The sequence below is a fragment of the Macrosteles quadrilineatus genome, unplaced genomic scaffold, assembly GCF_028750875.1.
Source record: "Macrosteles quadrilineatus isolate MER2022 unplaced genomic scaffold, UCM_ALF_1.0 Scaffold_4__1_contigs__length_99947679, whole genome shotgun sequence".
NCBI lineage: Eukaryota > Metazoa > Arthropoda > Insecta > Hemiptera > Cicadellidae > Macrosteles > Macrosteles quadrilineatus.
The window spans coordinates 91,205,348-91,225,293 of NW_026542597.1; the positions used below are offsets into that span (position 1 = coordinate 91,205,348).

The 19,946-nt window shown below is 34.7% G+C and overlaps 2 protein-coding genes across 4 annotated transcripts in view; one reads left to right on the forward strand and one right to left on the reverse strand.

The window, feature by feature from the left end:
• Window positions 1-310: 310 nt before the first annotated feature.
• On the forward strand, window positions 311-14,619 carry LOC128993406 (sphingosine-1-phosphate lyase-like). The gene is made up of 11 exons (XM_054417296.1): window positions 311-571; window positions 2,812-2,964; window positions 3,194-3,409; window positions 5,088-5,296; window positions 5,403-5,639; window positions 5,944-6,153; window positions 6,885-7,020; window positions 11,166-11,268; window positions 11,841-11,987; window positions 13,173-13,302; window positions 14,274-14,619. Exons 2-11 carry the CDS (start codon window positions 2,817-2,819, stop codon window positions 14,406-14,408), a joined length of 1,671 nt encoding a protein of 556 aa, XP_054273271.1. The 5' UTR covers window positions 311-571; window positions 2,812-2,816; the 3' UTR covers window positions 14,409-14,619.
• Window positions 14,620-15,896: 1,277 nt separating this feature from the next.
• Window positions 15,897-19,946, reverse strand: part of LOC128991818 (uncharacterized) — a 39,535-nt gene continuing 35,485 nt past the window's right edge. For all 3 annotated transcript variants that reach the window (XM_054415019.1, XM_054415018.1, XM_054415017.1), the window contains 2 exons: window positions 18,852-18,925; window positions 15,897-16,346 (listed from right to left, as the gene is read on the reverse strand). In XM_054415019.1, the coding sequence (XP_054270994.1) occupies window positions 18,896-18,925 (30 nt within the window). In that variant the 3' untranslated portion in view covers window positions 15,897-16,346; window positions 18,852-18,895. The remainder of the gene's footprint in view (window positions 16,347-18,851; window positions 18,926-19,946) is intronic.

A 19,946-nucleotide genomic window follows, 5' to 3' on the forward strand; every position in this document is an offset into this window, starting at 1 on the left:
TTTTGAAGTTATGGAACAAACAAGAACATAAATTAATTATAGAATTGAACAATCTTCTGATGGCCTTTGACTAATGATAAATGTGGAAGGTCAATGTAGAAAAGCAAGGTTGTCACAACTGAGTCACATCTGACTAAGGACAAAAATATTTACAGCTGGAGGGAGCTGAGCAGCTGACAAATAAAATCATGTGTTTTTACTAACTGTACAGTACAGACACGGACAGCACAGCTGATCATTATTCCAAGAAGTTGCAGTTCCTTCCATTGTTCCATTCCATTGCCATTCATTCCAATCCAATCCAACCAAGTTCAAGCTACATCAACATCACTTCTGTTGACTTCACCAACATAACCCTGAATTTGATTGATATTCGAAGTAAAAAACTGTTTATTCATTGATTCATGCATTGTGTTAGTTTGTTATCTACAACTGGCTTTTTGTTCTAAATTGTCAGAAACAATACAATGGTGCACTTTATGTGGATTTCGTCTTGAATTTTGAGCCATTGTTAAGGTTATAGTCTAGTCATTGTATCTACTGAACAACCCCAACAGTTAACTTAACTCATGTAAGTAAAAACTGCTCTAACTAAAAAATAATTTTGTTTGATTATCAACGAAATTATTAGGCCTATGTCCACTTATGATTAGTGACTTCATAGCTAACTTACATAGGCTTCTACTTCTTTCAGAATGTTATATTTATAATGGTTTAAATACCTGCATTCAGTAGGCCTAATCCAATATGCTGCTTCTGAATTCAAGAGATTCAAGAGATTTATTATACCATTAAGTAAATAAATACAATAGGTAACGTCAAACTATTCTAAAATAAAACAAACCAATGCATATAAATAATGAAATGTTCATCATTACAACCATGCTGAAATAAAAAATGGTTAATTAATCTTCACAGCAAACAAAACAGCAAACCATGCAGTTATGGCAAACAAAAGAAAATGAAAATTGTGACACATACCTGAGTGTAAAAATAAAAATACAAACTAAAAACAATGGCCAGCCTTCAGAGCATCAAAAAATTCTTTAGTTTCATAAAAAGGATTCGTTTCAAGCCAATCTTTTACAATTTTTGTAAATTTTGACTTCGGCAATGACCGTAAACTTTCCGGGAGAACATTGTAAAACTTTTTGCCTGTAACAGGAAAACAGTTATTAGTTTTACTCAATCTATTGCTACTTAAATGTACATTGTTTCTATTTCTTGTAAAATATGAGTGGACATCCTTGTTACAAACCAGATCTTCTTCCATGTCCTTAATAGCTAACAAAGATTGATAAATATATACATTTACAACGGTCATAATACGAAGTTCAGCGAACAAATGCCTACAATGCTCCAGATAATGAACCTGACATATTATTCGGATAGCCTTTTTTTGATGGAGCAGTACTTTCTGAGCATGCGGGGAGTGACCCCACAGGAGCGTGCCATATACAATATGGGACTGGAAAAAAGAAAAGAAAGCAGGTATTTAAACCATTATAAATATTCAAACGTAATCCGGAGGCTAACAACTCTTAAAAATGAAATTAGAATGTTATAGCCTAATAAGTGTTAAGATGTTACCTTCTAAAAGAGATGGGTTGAAATATATCTTCGTACCGTAGGGCCTATCATTATAATTTGGGGTACTGTTTCTTAACTGGGCTACGCTAATATTGATTGAAACTATCAAATTGAAAATCTTGATGGTAAATAATCTATATTTAAAAATACTGTAGGCCTATATCTAATATATAATTAAATTATCATAACCTAACCAACGAAACTTGCTGATTGGGAAAAAATCGCATGAAGGTTTAATAATCAAATCGATAGTTTCAACAAATATTAGCGTAGCCCAGTTCAGAAACTGTGTACCCATAATTTGAGTTGGCTACAGTTAAATACATCTGGGATCTCTCAGTGTATTGTAACTTAAATATATGAAATTAAGTTAGCTCTTCCAACAATTTTCATGTTAAAACAACTATAACCTATTTATTCCTAACTTATAGGATTAGCGAGTCAAATTTGAGTTGGTCAGCAATTCAATTCTAAGACAGTAGAGCACTCGCTAATAATTCTGACAAAGCCTAACTTATAGGCTATTCATCTGTAGCCTGTTTAGGCCTATAACTTCTCATTTAGAGGAAAACTTTGGCCGCCAGGGAAATCAATAAGTTACAGGCCTAGAGTATCAACATTCATGAAATAGGTTGGGGTATCCCTGCTGGTGCTAGGTAACATTACCTATAGCCTATTAGTAGGCCTGTACAAACAGTTGAACCTAGACATTTTATCTAACCTCAAGATAACTATATTAAGTTACCTTCTGAATATGCTCTTAGACTGGGTAGGACTTAGACCCGAGGCACAAAAATTTTCATGTTTTTTCAAGAGACAGACAAATTAATAAGTTAAATGAATGAGTCAATTTTGATTAAGTTAAATGCTGGAACTTGTTGGATTTATGAAACTTAATTATTTGTCCAATTAGTAGCCTATTAAGCATGGACACCAGATCTCTACGTAGAGAACTGGAAATAAACATTTGATTCTTGATTCGTTGATTTAAAACATTCTTGAAGAGTGACTGGGCAAAATTGGTCACTATTATAAAAATCTAAAAAATCTAGGCTTTATACACCCACTCCCTGGTACGGTGAGTGTTTAGAGTATGAGAACGGGTAAGTAGTTAGGCCTAAGTCTTATAAGTTAGCAAAATTAATTGAAGACATACAGATCTACTTTATTACATTCATAATCAACTATTGTAGTCTGACTTATCAACCACTATGTTTGCAGATAAAATGGACATTGTTGGCAAACCAGTTTCCGCTCTAAAAGTATTTATCAACAGCTGTGCAGGCCAGAGAGAACCTTGGGAAATCGTAACAATCACTACAACATCGGTGCTGGCAGCTGTTTGGTTCTGGCAGTTTGTTTTTCAAGAAGAAAGTAAGCATTTTTGTTCTTAATTTAAATTTAAACCAAATTACTATAAATACCTACTGAATAGAGTCCAACGTAGTTTTTAATACTAAAATAATCATCTAATGGACATCACATTCTTCTGAGGCTTTAGAAGAAAAGAGATAAAAGCATTTCTGTCAAATCAAGCACTGTTTGAGATTTACCAGTCTTATTTACCAACTCTACTATAACTTACAACTGTGTGTCTTTTCAGGCGTCCATGTTCGTGCCAAAAAAGCATTTTTCAAACTTTTGAGAAAGGTTCCTGCAGTAAGAAATAAGTTGAAAGCAGAAATTGAGAAAATATCGGACAAATTTATGGAGGACGCTGAGAAGCGTGTAAAGGACATTCCATTCGTCCTTTGTCTTCCGGACAAAGGTGCCAAGGATGAAGAGGTGCTTAGATGTGTAGAAAAGTGCGTAGAATTGGGTAAGTTAATTTGTACCGAGGGGTTTTCACTGTTACGATGTGGTGTAGTTCTTGTTTGCTTGATTGTTTCTCAAGATCAATGTTCCTCTCAAAATTGACATTTCATTTTTTTCTTTTTCATGTGTTTTGACAAAAAAGCTAACTTTTACTCAAACAAGAAGTTCTTGATAGAATCTCAGGTTTAATAAGCTCTAATTTTTGATAACCGAGAGGATTAGTTTTCCTTTAGCAGTGCTAGCCGTTCATCATAGATTAAACCTCCATAGGGGGAGCGTAGGGCATGATTGATTTAAAATGGGTTTAGTATCAGTTACCAATGCTGTTCGCTATGGTACAAGAAGACAAAAAATTTACACTATTCACAAAAACTAGATTATTGAATTGCCTCTCCTCTTTTAGACTCCCAGGCCACCGTTGGACATAAAGACACACACCTCTTCTTGGCTTTAAAACTACAATAATTTTGTAAATTCTGCTAGTTACAGTGATATATTCTAATTTTTGTGTTTCTTGTACCAGAGTGAACTGCTTTCCATTTAGGTAGGACTAAGTTTGTCTTGTCGTCTGAGATATATTTCCAGTTATCTGCTTTACCTTACTAAGCACAAAATAACCTTTCTTGATTCCACCGAATTGTTAAGCCTAAATATTATTTTGTATTGTTTTTAATGGTAAGGGTAGCACAAAATATCTTCACAACTTATAACCTCTGCTTACAAAAGTTTGTTGTATGTTTAAGCTGCACTTAATGTCTTAAAATGGCAACGGTAAGTACATTTACAATGCAATCTGGCACAATGGAATTAATAATTTTTAACTGCATACTGGAGTTTACAATTTTCACGTGTTTTGTGTTGCATTTTCAATGTATTCTAATCCTAAATTGATCATTCTCTTTACAGAATTGCTATTGCAATTTTATTCAATCGTATTTAGCCTACACATATGACAACTGGTGAAGGTTAACTAACACATGTTTAATTAAATATTAAATTGCCAGAGTTGATCTATGAGTCACTGTTAAACTGTGGTAGTTAAATAGTTATGAACTCTCGCTTAAACCAACAAACCATCTAAAACTGACTTAACTGGATCACATCCATGAAAAGTATTGTAAATATCGATAAACAATGGTAAAATAAATGTAATAATAAGTGTATCTTTTTGAGAGTGCTACTTGTATAAATTTCCTACCAGATGTTTTATGACGTAGTGTTTCCAACCTTGAGTTCTATAATATGTAGCCTACTCTTTCCACCTTGAGTTTTATAGTACAATCTATATATTTCCAATGTTTATCTATGCTGAAAACGTAATAGATGGGTCGCTGAGTTGATATTGTGCTCGCCAAGTATTCAGAAGGTTGCCAGTTCGATCCTGAGAAAAGTCAAAAGCTCTTTGGTGGTTCAAAACTCAACCTAGCTTTTCTTGATTATTACGATTATCCTGGCTCAACCATCTGATCTAAGTCAGCAATTAAACGGGGTTTTCATTCATCCTTCACTCATTTTTGACTTCCCATAGGCTGTATATGTGAACACGGGTTTCGGTGTGATATAAATATACCTAACCTAATCTACATTTACTAGCTCGAAGTTCTGTAGCGCTTTTTCCATGCACCTATACTTTATTTGTACCAATTGTGAATTCTACGTTGTAAGTTCCTCTTGCTATGCAGGTGAGTTTGACTGGAAGCACGGGTTCGTGTCTGGCGCAGTGTACTTCCAGAGCCAACCGTTGTTGGACCTAGTGTCCAAGGTTTACGGTCAGACGTCGTACACAAACCCTCTCCATCCAGACGTGTTCCCAGGCATAAACAAGATGGAAGCCGAGGTGGTTAGGATCACCGCCCAGCTGTTCCATGGCGGACCAAACTCCTGTGGGACTGTGAGTATATCAAGATTCATTCTTTTTCTAGCTTGAAATACTGAGGACGTTCTCACTAGTGTTATTTTACTAATCAAGTCACCCTAATGCAGTAGTTTCATTACAGATGACCAGTGGGGGTACAGAGTCGATTCTGATGGCTTGCAAGGCGTTAAGGGACTTTGCCTACCACGAGAGAGGGATTAGGCGAGGAGAGATTGTGTTGCCGAAGACAGCTCACCCCGCCTTCGACAAGGCAGCTCAGTACCTGGACATGAAGATCACTTATGTACCTGTCGACCCGAAAACATGCACTGTGGACATCAAACAGATGGAAAAAGCAATTTCTAAGAATACGGTTATGGTTAGTTTTAATTTACACTGCAGGCCTTTGTAGGCCAATTCTAGGTTGTTTGTAGATGTGCTGTAAGTTTCAATGAGGATACATTGTAGTAAAACCTCATAGGTATTAGTTACCTGTGTCATAGTTATGAGGTAAGGTAATTAGATATAGCCTAGCTCATTAATTAAGTACTCAAAACTCAAAATTGTGTTTGGTATTCAAAATTTTAAGTATTTTTGTTGCACTTGCTCCAATGAATCTTGACCAAGATGAAACAATATATTTTATATTTCACAGCCATACATCATAACCTGCTTCTGTGTAGTTGGTGGGCTCGGTGCCGAACTACCCGTATGGAACATCGGACGACATGGAGGCGATCGCTGCCCTCGGACGCAAATACAACATTCCCGTCCACTCAGACTGCTGTCTCGGTGGCTTCCTCACAGCTTTCATGCCGTCAGTTGGGTATCCCGTTGCTCCCTTCGACTTTGCTGTTGACGGCATCGTCAGTATATCTGCCGATACTCACAAGGTAGGCCTATAATTACCTACTCTGTTATAGTGTATCATCCTTTTAGCTTCCTCCTAAGGTAGGATTTGGAAAAAAAGTGTTGAGTTTGTGTTTGAAATTCAGTAAAGGTTGAACTTAACAGAACTAATTTGATCTTGTTTTGGATTTTCATATTTCAAGGGAAAGTCTATTGATGATGAAACTTTTTTGGAAAGGGGTTGAGTTAAGCTTGAGAAGATGAGAATCCAGGGAGAGTCTTATAGATACATAAAAAGGTAACACATCACAAAGATATTTTTCCTAGTGAAGGACTTGTTCTGATAGTGGATTGGTGAAAATTTGAGATTATGGCTGGATAGTAGAACAGATTAAATAAATGTCTCGTCAGTCTATACTAAAAAATATCATATATTTTAAGAGGGATTATCATTGTGTTGTTTATTTGACCTTTTTTGTGTATCACAGTGCTCATGGACTCTTATCTTCTCATGTTTAAAATAGGTAGCTAAAACTCTTTATTCTATTCTAAATAAACTATACTCTATTGGATTGTAATTTTTTTATTTGTTCAGGCAGTTCTCAGAGTTAAACCTAAATACTTGTATTGTAATAAAAAGAGTTCCTCAAGTTACATTTAGTAAATAACTCAATTAAGTGACATTGTCTTTCCTAAACGATCACCGGCGTTCCGCTAACAAGTGGGTCCAAATTGTTGATGGTGTGTTTATTTGTGGTTTGCTGTGATGTTGCAGTATGGGTACACACCGAAGGGATCCTCAGTGGTGTTGTATTGTGATGAGAAGTACCGTAGTTACCAATACACAGTGACTACAGACTGGCCCGGTGGAGTATACGGGTCACCCACTGTCAACGGGTCCAGACCCGGTGGTAAGTTCATCTAGATTTCCCTAACGCAACACACTTTCCATCATTTATTTATTTTTACGGCAAACACCATTTTTACAATCGTTTTACATCGTGATACATGCGACAAGATGCTTATTACATGCTGATAAATGTTGTACAGATACATCAGTGATACATGCAAAGATTAAAATGAAAAGATGAAAAACATGTTCAATGAAAATGACATGCAGTTGTGACAATTGAAGAGTGAAAGTTGAATTAACTTGGTAATCATAATAATTAAGTAACATGCTCAGCGAATAACAGACTATAACTATAGGAAACAATAACTAATAAAATATATAACATGCTTGGCGATAAATAATCTATAACTAGTTTAACAATAATAATTGGCAACAACACTGACAGTTGGATAGATGCAATACGGAAACGAGTAATAGTGATAACAATAACAGACTAGAAATAGATAACAGTAATAATGAATGAAAAATGTGTGAAATGAGTGATAAAATTTATAAAAAAGATAACAAAAGTTAGACTCTGATGCGAACAGCAGATAAATCAAAACAACCCCCCCCCCCCCCCCCGCCCCACAATCATAGTTGGCAACTGGTTAGTTGTCAAGAGCAACTGGTTACTTTTAGGGCATCTACGACAAAGTTGCGTTGATTTAGGAAGTCTTGATTTGAACAAATGTAATTGTAACTTGTAACCCTGCAATTTGCTTATGTATAATATTTTATAGGCCTATGATCTCCCCTATATTGCGGAGAAGTCGCGAACAGCTTTTACGGTCACAGTGAAATCTAGAACATCTTCTGTTGGTCTTGATGAAATTAAAAACATAATTTCACGGTCTTAGCAAAATTGTTGGGTAAAATAATATTATCTAGTTAACAGCTTGAGGTTTTCTTAAAAAATTGAAAGTTAATTTAGGGATTAGATCTTTCATGATTAAAAAATTTTACTAGGTTTTCCAAGGAGTTTATATATTATATATTTGAGAACCCTAAAAAGCTACTCAAGGGTACTATTGTTTTCACCAAAGTAACTATGAGCCTTTTATTATGTGGATATTATAACAACGTATTATGATTCTGAACAGTGTTTTTATCAAGTGATAGTGGTGGTACTCTCATGTTTTAAAACCTTTTCAAATAAATAATTAAGTCTAGTGGTGTTTGAGTATTTACTCTGGAGTTAAGTCAAGAGATATGGTGTTAAGATGTACATAGTTTTAGATGATGTAACACCAACTATTATTCTGGTACTCATAACATCTTTTTGTGTTGGATTATGTTATCCATAAGGGAGATTCATCAAGGAATCAATTGTAAATTGATTTACACTATCTAAAAGCTTGAAACTTAAGCTCACTATCTAACAAAATCTTTCTTAAAGAACCAGTTATTGCAAAATTAATACACTTGATTACTTTGGTAATATCTCCGTACTTTTGAAATATTTTATCTTTATTTAATATATTATTTTTAAGTTTTAATTTGTATTTGGTCCCTTCACAGGTTTAGGTGGTTATAGGGGAAGTGCCTCTACTACTTTTTTTGCTTAATTTATATGAATGAAATTTATTGGCACAAAACATACAGAATGATACATGATGTATGTACAGGTGTTTTGTCATAAATCAAATCGTCCTTATAAAAGTCTATCTTTCCTTCTAGGTTAAATACATTTTTAAATCGTTAACAAAAAATAGACTATGTTTTATAAATACTACTAAAATTCAACAGTTGAATATACCAAAGGGGAAATTTAACAGTAATTATAACAAAGGATAAAACTAAGCTTACAACTACTTAACATGGTCTTAATTTAAATAACAATATAAAACATTTAACTATCAATGTTTTAAAGTGGATTTTTGTTCAGTCAAAGCTATGGTAAGTAGGCATCCAAGGCTATCATATCACTTTTCAGAATCATTCAAAAAGTCGTTAACTTTGTAATAGGCCTTTCTAATCAACAAGCTTTTCACCTTCTCTGAAAATTGTATTGGGTTGAGGGTGTAACTTTGCATAGGGTTAGGCAGTTTATTATAAAGTTTCATTCCCATAGTAAATGCTTTTCTCTAAATTTGTCGTGGAAATATGTTGCAGCTGATAGAAGTTATTTAAACCTCAGCTGTTGAGCTATTGTTTTTTTTTTAGCGAATTTCCCTATAGGGAAGTAGCTATTACCGTAGGTCTCATGGTAAGACCTAAGCCCGGGACCGATTTACTTTTTCATTTTGATGTCCCCAGAGGCCAAAAACACCATTCGTTCAAATTTTTATATATCTATATATAGAGATATATATATATATATATATATATATATATATATATATATATATATATATATATAGATATATGTGTCCATCCGCACGATAACTTGAGTAATTTTTGTCCAATTTTGATAAAATTTGGTTTGAAGGTGTAAGGCGGGATAAACTTGAATGAGTTCGCGAACCAGCATGATCGGACTATGGGAACGGGGGTTTATGGGGGGTTTTATGGGGTAAAAATAGGGTTTTCCCATTTTTTACCCTAAAAACACAAAAATTTCACAATTTCTTTTGAAACCATTTTGTAGAGCTTAAAAAAACAAATAATTTAGTATATTGAAGCGTTATTATGCGCCTAATTGTTATGGAGAAAATTCAAAAAAATTGTAATTTTAAAATTCCCATGTTATTCTTATGGAGAATAAGTCAACTGTTGTAGTTTGCTTGTTTATAAACATATTTTGATCGATTTTGGAAAATATTTTTATTTCTTACTAAACTATTATCATTTTATAAAAAAAATCTTTTTTACCCTCCCTGTTGCAGCAAACCTAAGTACTCGTTAAACTAATTCTATTTAAATCTATATAAATAAAATTAGAGTTTTGTCTGTACATTGCTTAGAATAATGAACTTTTTGGTTATTTTTACATTTCATAGGTCAGAGAAACCGAATCAAACCTTATCTCAATTTCTGTCTGTCTGTCTGTCTGTCTGTCTGTCTGTCTGTCTATCTGTCATTCTCTTGGTAACGCTAAAATACGCACTTTATTACAACTACTCCTCAATAACTATAGCACTGTCCCGCCTGAAACTTATTTTCCAAATACTATACATATATGAGATGGTTTTAGACGTATTTCATCGAATATGAGACAGTTAGATATTTAACAGTAAACCCTTGAAAATCAAGTTTTTGTCGATTTTTGACGTGGAATTTCTGGAAGCCCATGTTAACCTTATGAGAAATGAAATTATTGAATCTTAACAGCTGTTTCAATTAAACAAGTTGGTTCTGTTCTGTGATGTTCAATAGCATTAAAGTTACAAGGATTACCAACAGGGTGCAGCACTAGCACTATTATTTCTTTTACATTTATGACAACAGCTAATTTGCAACCTGGAGGCGAGTGAGCGTAGCGAACGAGCTAACCTGAAGGCAAGTGAGCGTAGCGAACGAGCTAACCTGAAGGAAAGTGAGCGCAGCGAACGAGCTCCAACATACAGGTGAGTGAGCGTAGCGAACGAACTTCAACCAGGACGTGATTGAGCCATGCAAACGAGATCAGATAGTAAAAATAAAAGTAAGCCTACCGTTATAGGATCGACCGGCAGACACAGAGGTAATTTAACCTTTTATTGATTGTCATACCGATCCGGAACAACAAAAAACAACATAAAATGAAGCTATGTATAATAGTTTGGCCAGCATATCTTAAAATATGCAAACCAACTGCTGTTCTTTATATAAGAAGGTTTCAACTGAATATTATAAGATCCCCGTGCGTAGAACGGGTACACAGCTAGTAGGAAATAAATGTGCTATTTTTATGGAGGCATTTTAGTGTAAATCCAATCAGGTTAATGGAAATTCGCTTAGTCTGCAGGTTTGCTGCGGCGGGGGTATTTTAAAGTTAGGGTCAAGTGGGGGAGATAGATTTAGATTTCTTCTCCTAAAACCGCTTAAATTTTCTGAACAGAGTATAGTTGTAGTAATTTTGTTACCGTCCTGTGCCTCCAACAAGGACTTTGGATTTATTTTGTTTTGTTGAGTTATCACTTGCGGAGTGAAGCAAATAAAAATTTTGTTTGGGTAATCAGCTGTTTTTCAAAAACAAATTCAAGATATTTAATTTTTTACAATAGTTTTTATTTGTTCTAGGCACAATAGCAGTTACATGGGCCTCAATGATGCATTTTGGATTGGAGGGCTACAAAGACGCCACGAAGAAAGTCATCTCTACATCGAGACATCTTGAAAAGAAGTGAGTTACTTCATCACATTTTCCTTTAAATTTTATCCCACAGCAGTTCAAGGGACATTTGAAAACACTCGGGAGCTTTTTCAATTTAAGACAGATTTAATTCTACCTAGAATATTTGAGTACCGAGGTTTTTGCTAGGAATCAACTGTAAGATTCAAACAAGCCACTCTTGGACTACAATCGTACTCTTATATATCTTATATATCTTACAAGAAATGACCTATCGATGATTACTTCTCTAAGATTGTGATGTACTTTGCGCTCATATTTTTAGCTGAATATGAATACGCCTAGTGAATGTAGAAAGGAGGGGATGATATGTGTAGTTTCGTTACTAAAATCAGATGTTTCTTTAACCAGCATCATTATCAAAAGCCATTGCTCAAGGAAAGCTTGGTTCTGTTTTGAACCATCAAAAGGCAGCTGATTTTTCTCATTGGTCTACAAAATTGTTATGCTAGCCCTATTACCAACCATTCAGCTATTCAATTACATGTATAAGTTAATTTGTTTTTTCTAAATGTCACTAAAACAGTATGTGAAAGTGCTATTAGTTTTTTTTTAATTTCCAGGTTGCGAGAGATTGAAGAACTGACATTATTCGGTACTCCTGCAACGTCAGTTGTGGCATTTCGCTCTGAAAAGTTCCATATTTACAAATTGGCAGAAATTCTTAAATCCAAGCAGTGGAATATAAATTCACTGCAGTTTCCGCCTGGGTAAGTGTTTCCAAGTTTTTACTTAACTAAAACGTAAAACGTACGTGCTCACAGTAATGGTAAGTCGGTAGTGTCACGGCCTTCGGGCCCAAGGCAGCGATGTCGTGGGTTCGGATCCTGGTCACTGCCGAACATTTAATCAGTACAGTTCACCCCTGTACTGTACCGGCTCACCCTTTGCTTTGCTGGATACGTTCCACACACGGGCAGTTCGTGTATTTGGACGGGCAAATGCAAGGTTAAAAGAGGCAGCCAACCTCTTGTTGGTTGAGGTTTTGAAGGGAATTCGCTAGAACATATTGTTGCTTATGATTTGTAATAGACAAAACCAAAGATAAAAAAAATGAAATCCAAATCCAAATGCAATTTGTAGATATTAGGCCTATATTGTAGGTCCTGCTGTGAAATTTTATTTGTATTGTTAATTTTCTTTACTTTGAAACAATTCTTAACTTTACAAAACATTTTCAAAACTGTACTTGCCAGAGTCTCAACAATGTCATGATTTATCTCATGCAATCATGTCACTTCCGTCTGGAAAACGGAAATAAAAATGTCTTTTAAGTATAGAATTTAAACGTTCATACATTACCTACTTTTACTACTTAATAAAAGTCCATAGGTTTAGATAGCGCAGGCAAACTGCAGGTTAACTATTTTTATGCCTTTTGAGATTAAATCCATCTTTTCAATTTTCTTGAGACTTGGTATATTAAATATTTGGTTTTTACTACTAATTTGAACTATAGAGTGAAATATCCCTAGAATTAAGATAATATTATTAATTGACATTGAAATTTCTCTACTTACAGATATAAAAGATATGTCTAATAACACTTATAGCCTATTTACGCTTAAACTGTTAACTCACAAGACGGTAAATATACATAGATTGTAACTGGTGATCGATTTTGATAGTGGCATTTTGCTCTGAAAAGTTCCATATTTACAACTTGGCTGAGATTCCCCTAAGAAAACATTCATCTATTGGGTATCGATGAATGGAGTGCCCAATCAAAATCAATCATTACTAAACTTTACCATCTTGTGAGTTAGCTGTAAAATCGTAAATATATTTTTGAGTGTTATTGGACGTATCTTTTATTTACTTTCCGTAGATAACACGTACAGTACTGATCAAGAAGTTATTTATTTCTCTACGACTTTTGTGTGTTTTCTCAACAGCATCCACATGACAGTGACCGTCATGCACACTGTGGATGGTGTCATTGATCGCTTCGTGGAGGACGTCAAGCTAGGAGTGCAACAAATTATGACATCAACTGATCTTCAAGAGTTGACCAAAGGAGGAGAGGTGAGAGGGCAAATGTTTATGAATTTTGTTTTGAGGCAATGATTGATATTTTAAAGTGAAAAATTTAGAGAATTTTTTTGTGCAAGTCATTTATTTTTCTGATAGGTAGCTTCAGTGGAAAAAATTATCTTGAAATTATAGAGTTCCTATTCTAATAGTTCTTTTCATATAAGTGTGATTTATTTTATCCGATATGTGGTCAGCTTATTCTTCAGAAGATAAGAAATCTTCAGGTTATAGCATTATCACAAAGTAAATTGCCATTTTGATCTCGATCACAGTACTATTATTACCATTACATGCCTTGTGTAGCTTTGCTAGTTCTACGACAGAGAAGGTACAGAGGAAACGCTAAATGGTACGCTTGAGTGGTGTCTAGGGCAAAGTCCAACACCACCTTCCTCGCCCTCATATATTACAACAGAGGAGGAAGATCATGTGCGTTGAGCGATAAGAATTTCCGTAGAGTGCTTGCCGTTCGGGCTCTTCCTTGGTCGTCGCAATTATATTTCTGACACAACATCCTAGTGCTGAAACGCTGAAAGCACATGATCGTCTCATAAGCGATTTTCCTTAGTACCTTTTTTCTCTGTGTTGCTACTGACTAAGACCAGTGGGAAAAAACTTCTTTGAACAATTTACTTCAATGAAACATGAATATATTATCATTATAAGTAGTAGGCGGGTTTGGTTTCCATACGGTAAAAATTGCTACATTTATAATAGGTTCTGATTCTACTAACGAATGTCCATAATGAGAGAAATTTCAAAAGTTTACTTATTACATTCCAGATTTTTTCATCTTGGTCTCTTCTGACCTCCCATTGTTAGGGTCTTGAAAATTGACCCCCCCCCCCCCCAATATTTGTGGGCACCCTGAAAGAGCCGAGTTACTACTCGTATTTTTTTACAAATGAAACTTCTAAATTTTACTTAACAGGATAAAAAACGAATACAATGTTATTTTGTAGATGGCGCTGTACGGTATGGCCCAGAGTCTACCAGATCGTACGATAGTTGAGGACATCACTTGTGCGTGGCTCGACTCGCTTTACTTCACACCGAAACAATCAGAGAAGCATAGCTCTCAAAACGGCCACATCTAGTCAAAGCAACGGATCTTGAACTGTAGTTGAACTTGAATACCATTTGTGATACCACATCAACGTTAATCTTAAGTACAAGCTACATTTAAGTTTATTTTTGTATGTTTTACTCATATTGTATTTTTATAGGTGGTTACACAACACCACCAGCCATATTGTATTTTAATATTGTATTATACTCGTCTCAGAAATATATTAATGTTGATCGTGACATGTATTCTGATAATTAGTTCCTGTGTTTGACACAGTTAATTACAGTGGACTTTCTCTTGTTTAAACACCTTAGTTTTGGACTCTTGCCTAAAGAATGAAAAAAGTCTGAGCTATCAGTTATGTCACAATCACAATGAATGGATTCGTTCAAAAACCACTTTACTTATTCTTAATAGTGCAAAATTGGCTAACTACAAACATCAAATTTTGAAAACTGATATACAGGGTGAGAGGCAGACCCGTACACATACTTTTACGGCCGAAAGAAAATTAAAAAGAAAAACTAAATTTTCCCCTATAAAATGCATGTTAACTGCATTACTAAACAATAGGCCTACATTTTTTTTTAGTTTTAGGCTTTGGAAAGTAACATGCACTTTAAATGGGAAAATTTAGTTTTTGGTTTATTACAAACACTTAAATACAAAAAGAAATAGACAGTAGGTGTAAATTGGAAAGTTGTTATCTTAACAATACGTTTAAATATGCTATTTTACATATGTTGCCATTAGATCTTTTTGATTTACAGGGCTACCAACATTACAAAAAAATTAAGTTTTGGTTTTGGAAGTATAGTTTCTTCAAGCTATTTGCTATCTACCTTTCTTTGTTGACATAGCAACGGACAAAGTTAACAACATATAACAGCGACTAATGTATGTATGTGAGGCAAACACCGCCGATCGAGCAATCTGAAGTAAATCCACATGACTTCTTTCTTTAAAACCTCAATTTCAAACGTGCCTTGGTAGATGATAGGTTTTTACCGTCATCTTGAACATGGCTTAGAAGATTCAGCCATTTACTTGCTAATGAACATTTTAAACATGCACTAACATAGCCGTTTACTCGAGGCCAGTATGTAGACAGGATATGAGGGGGTTAACTGTTTTAGTGTACTTCGATTTACCTGAGGCACAATCTTCCCGCCGACTGGCTTCGTGTGATACGGCTTATGGATGCATACAAGTTATTTAAGATGATATTATTTTAGTTCATCGACAGTATAGACCATTAGGTCATTTTGATATTTTTAACCCTTGTTTGAGGCGGAACCAATGTGAAGTGAACAAATGGGTACCTTGTTTGAGATTATTTACAATCATTTTACGTTTTTCAATTAATATTTCCATGCCGATGCCAGATTATTCAAAGCAAATTGGGATTTAAATTTAAAGCCCACATACTTTGACAATTGGCTAAATAGGTTGAATATGGCCAAGTAACATCATTAACACATCATTCACACACTCATTAACATCATTAACACCGTCAACAAATAGTAATGTATTTATTTATATAATTACATAAACTTAAAAGCAAATGACTTGAAACATGTAAACATCTAATGAAAATGAACACTTTAAACTTAATGTCAAACAAGAAACTTATATCTAACAAAGTAGAGGAACTATAGATATTTATTCACAAAGAGAAACTTAATATCGGTGAGATAAAGTTCAAACAACTTTTTTTTACACAACTTACATGTTACTAAAGATACAAAATAGTACAAAATGACTTAAATTATTATTCCTAAAAACCCTTTAATACTTGGTGACTCAACTTTATGAAGGCAACAACATGATATAAAAATATGTCGGACTATTTCCATTTGCAACAGTTTCAATTGTTGCTCTATACGATTTGGCATTTTTGAACGTTTTTACATACTAAGGCACTTAAGTACATACAATTGGCACTGTGGTCAGAGGCTGTCATAATCTGGAACAAAATCAGTTTATTATTAGTAATTTACTGAAATAGTTAGTGATACATGCTGCCAACAATCTTAACATGTTTGCGGCGTCACATCAAATGGCGGGCGTATCCCCAGTGCGGTGCAGCCCGCAGCGTCAAACAAACCCGATTGCCGCGTGTGACTGGCTTTCCAATTTCGGTCTGACGAAAAGCAAATAACGTGCGTGGATGTCCTGCTTTAAGACGAGAGTCGACGTAGTTCGCTAAACACTAACAGATAGCAGCACTACTTGTAACTTAGCCGGTCCCATTGGAATTGTATTGCCAAATGGAGGGAAAAAGGCGGGACAAAAAGTAGAATTTTGAGATTGCTAGAGGGGGATTTTCGGGGAAATTTACTACCAACCTACACCACAACAAAATACAGTATACTATTGAGCAGTGCTGTGCGAGGTTTCAAGTTTCTAGCTCTAATCCTGGCTTAAAAATAAATCATTTCGTACTGCATTGCAGCTTGGGAGCGGACGCACCCACCAGGATGGCATTAGGGTTCCGTGTGGGAGCGATCGCTCCCATGCCGCCGCGAACGTGTTAATACATAGTTGTAACTCCGTAACTAAATCCATAGAATGTTAAATCTAGTTCTCGGGTGATGACCTTAGAGTAAAACTAGAGGCTGACGTTTTGGATGCGTATCAACTATCCATCTTCGGAAAAAACCTACTATTCAACTAAAGAGTGTCATGCACGTTGTTATAGGATTGGAGGTGGGGGTGATGAAAGTATGTGGAGTTTAGTAGAACATTCTATTTTGTTAATTGTTAGAATCCTTCGAGCTTAAGCATAAACTACTCCTTCACTACATGGATGACACCTTCGTCATATGGCTTCATGGCTTAGATTCACTGCAGATATTTTTTCTCACCTGAATTCCTTACACAAAAACATTTAATTCACAATGGAATTTGAAGGCCGTATTCCCTTCTTAGACGTTAGTGTACACAGCCACGCTGTTTATAGAAAATCCACGCACACACTAACAGACACCTCCACGGTGCTTTAACACTTCATAGATTAGAAGAGCTCAAAAATCATTACTACCTCCAACAATTAATTTGAAAGATAAGTATTAGTTCATAGAAATAAAGAAACACAAATTCAACTTCAACAGGGATCACGGAATAGAAATCAGCCCAACCTGGACACCAGTTATTATCATGTAAAAGTGGCCCAGACAAATCTACAGATGGTAAAAAATATCACATGTATCAGTCACCCCTGAGCAACAACATTCAGAACTTCCTACAAGACTCCACATACCTTTGTCACCCCCACCTCAATATAGCCTAAGACAACGTGAACGACCCTCTTCAAATAGTAGTTTACCTCAAAGATGGATAGCTGCTACGCATAAAAAATGCTAGCCTCTAACTTAACTCTTACACAACTTATTCTTATAATTCTTCAGTGTGGCAGATTGTGTGAAGATACAATAATATATTTTTTTCTTACCGTCGCTACTGGTTGCATAGATGGTAAGAACACAATATATTATTATAATTTATTCTTAGTCATCACCCGTAGACCTAACACCTAGATAAATCCATAGAAGTTCACAATGATGCTTTTCCCATATAGGGTTTTAGTTAAATATATGTAAGATAGAAACAAGACCAGGGTTTGTACCATTTCCTTTCAAAACATAAATAAATTAGGGCAGAAAAAACAACACATATTACAAAAAATATAGGGAAGAAGCTATTATTGTAGGTTGGAATGGTAAAACCTAGACGCCCGGGAACGTTTTTTGTACAGTATATATAGATAAAAATATTATATGACACGATATCTTGAGTAATTGATGCCTATTTTTTGTGAAATTCAACATGAATCAGTAGGGCTGTATAAACATTAAACAAGAATGAGTTTGAAACAGCAAGATCAGGTAATTAAGAAAATGGTGTTGGTAAGGTTTTTAAATCATTAATACATTAGTTTTTTTTTCAAATACATTTCATCCAAAAGTATACATTAAATTACAGTACAGTTGAACTCTAATAATCCTAATCAATGGGACATTCGCATAATAAAAAATACATAAAATTGTATTTTCACCTGAATTTGGGGTATTTTAAAGAAAATAGGCAGAGTCGAACCAAGCTTGTAATTAGTAAATAGTAACTGTAATCACAGAAAATATCTGCAAAAATTTCATAATCGAAAAATTCACGTGTTTGCCTTAACCGTGGAGGACAATTATAATTTTCATGACTACGAGAGAAAAAGCTATTATGATATTTCCATAACCACAAGAGACAATGATGATGTCCACAAGACCGCAGTAGACGTGCAAGATTTTGCCACAATCATGGATTCTGCCTTCTTTAATGACGTGCTTTTATGTTTTTTTCATTCTTTCTATAAACAATTCGGATATTTGGAGTTTGTATAATTTGAGTTCTACTGTACTACAAATTTACAACGAGAAGGGTACTGAAGTATAAAATATGATAAGTTATAAGTTTTTACCTAAAACTAACTTTGAGTACGTTGCCTTGTGAGAGAAAGGTTGATCAAAGCTTTGAACATTCGTCAATCAGTCTCTGAAACAAACACACATCGTCACAACATTTGAAATATTATCTATAACATCACATGTTAAATAAACTGATTAAAAAAACACAAGAAACAGGAATATTTAATAATTAATTGCAACACTTTTAATACAGGGAACTTCAGGACCATACCTATACAAATTATTGTTAAATCTATAATCAGAATAACGTAACAAATTTGGAATTTGGGAGCCTAAGACCAAGACTAGTCTAGGAAGGGGCTACAATAGCTACAGGAGTCTTGTCTAAACCACATATTATAAGTGAGACACACACACACACATTGGTTAAGGGCACACTAAAATCTTGCAAGCTCAAATACACGATTGCATGGGACTGCTTAAATCCCAAAAACAATATAGTCTTTCTGTATAGGGCAGTCAAATTTAAAATAATCTTAGCATTTGCAAATAAATGTATCATAGACACTGATAGAATGGCTCCTAGACCGGCTGTTTCACGAAAAAATCTCAGGGAAAAAATATTTCTAAACACAACACTAACTGCAATATACAGGGTGCAAATTAAGTATGGAAACAAATCTGCATTTTTAAAACCGAAATAGATATATAAATTATATGTTTATGACATTGATTATGAACAAAGGTTCCGCAATCGTTAACATCAAAAATAGTTTTCAACCCCCCCAACAGGGTTGATGGTAAGGGTGACTTATTTTTTAAAATAGCAATCCCTATTGAGTGACCCCTCATTTTGAAGGGTTTGTCAAGAGAAATACAATGGCACAAACCCGAGGTAGATCTCTCTCGCCTAGCAAAATGGCGGGTATTTTGATTTAATCTATATTTTGATTGAGATTTGATTTGAGTTATTTTTAAGAGTGCTTAGCTATCAGTGTTTCTGTACGCAGGATTTTTGTCACAAAAACAGGATTTTAGATCATGTGCGGGATGAAACAAGATATTTGGCTCAGATGTCCGTTTTTCTAAAAAAAATTCATTTCAGATAAAAAGTAATCTCTATTAATTACCAAGGTTAGAAAAGTTAA

Coding starts and splice junctions, on each gene's coding strand:
- LOC128993406 (XM_054417296.1), top strand. CDS start 2,817: ATGGACATTGTTGGCAAACCAGTTTCCGCTCTAAAAGTATTTATCAAC. Junction 6,154..6,884: donor TATCTGCCGATACTCACAAG/GTAGGCCTATAA, acceptor GTGATGTTGCAG/TATGGGTACACACCGAAGGG. Junction 7,021..11,165: donor CAACGGGTCCAGACCCGGTG/GTAAGTTCATCT, acceptor TATTTGTTCTAG/GCACAATAGCAGTTACATGG.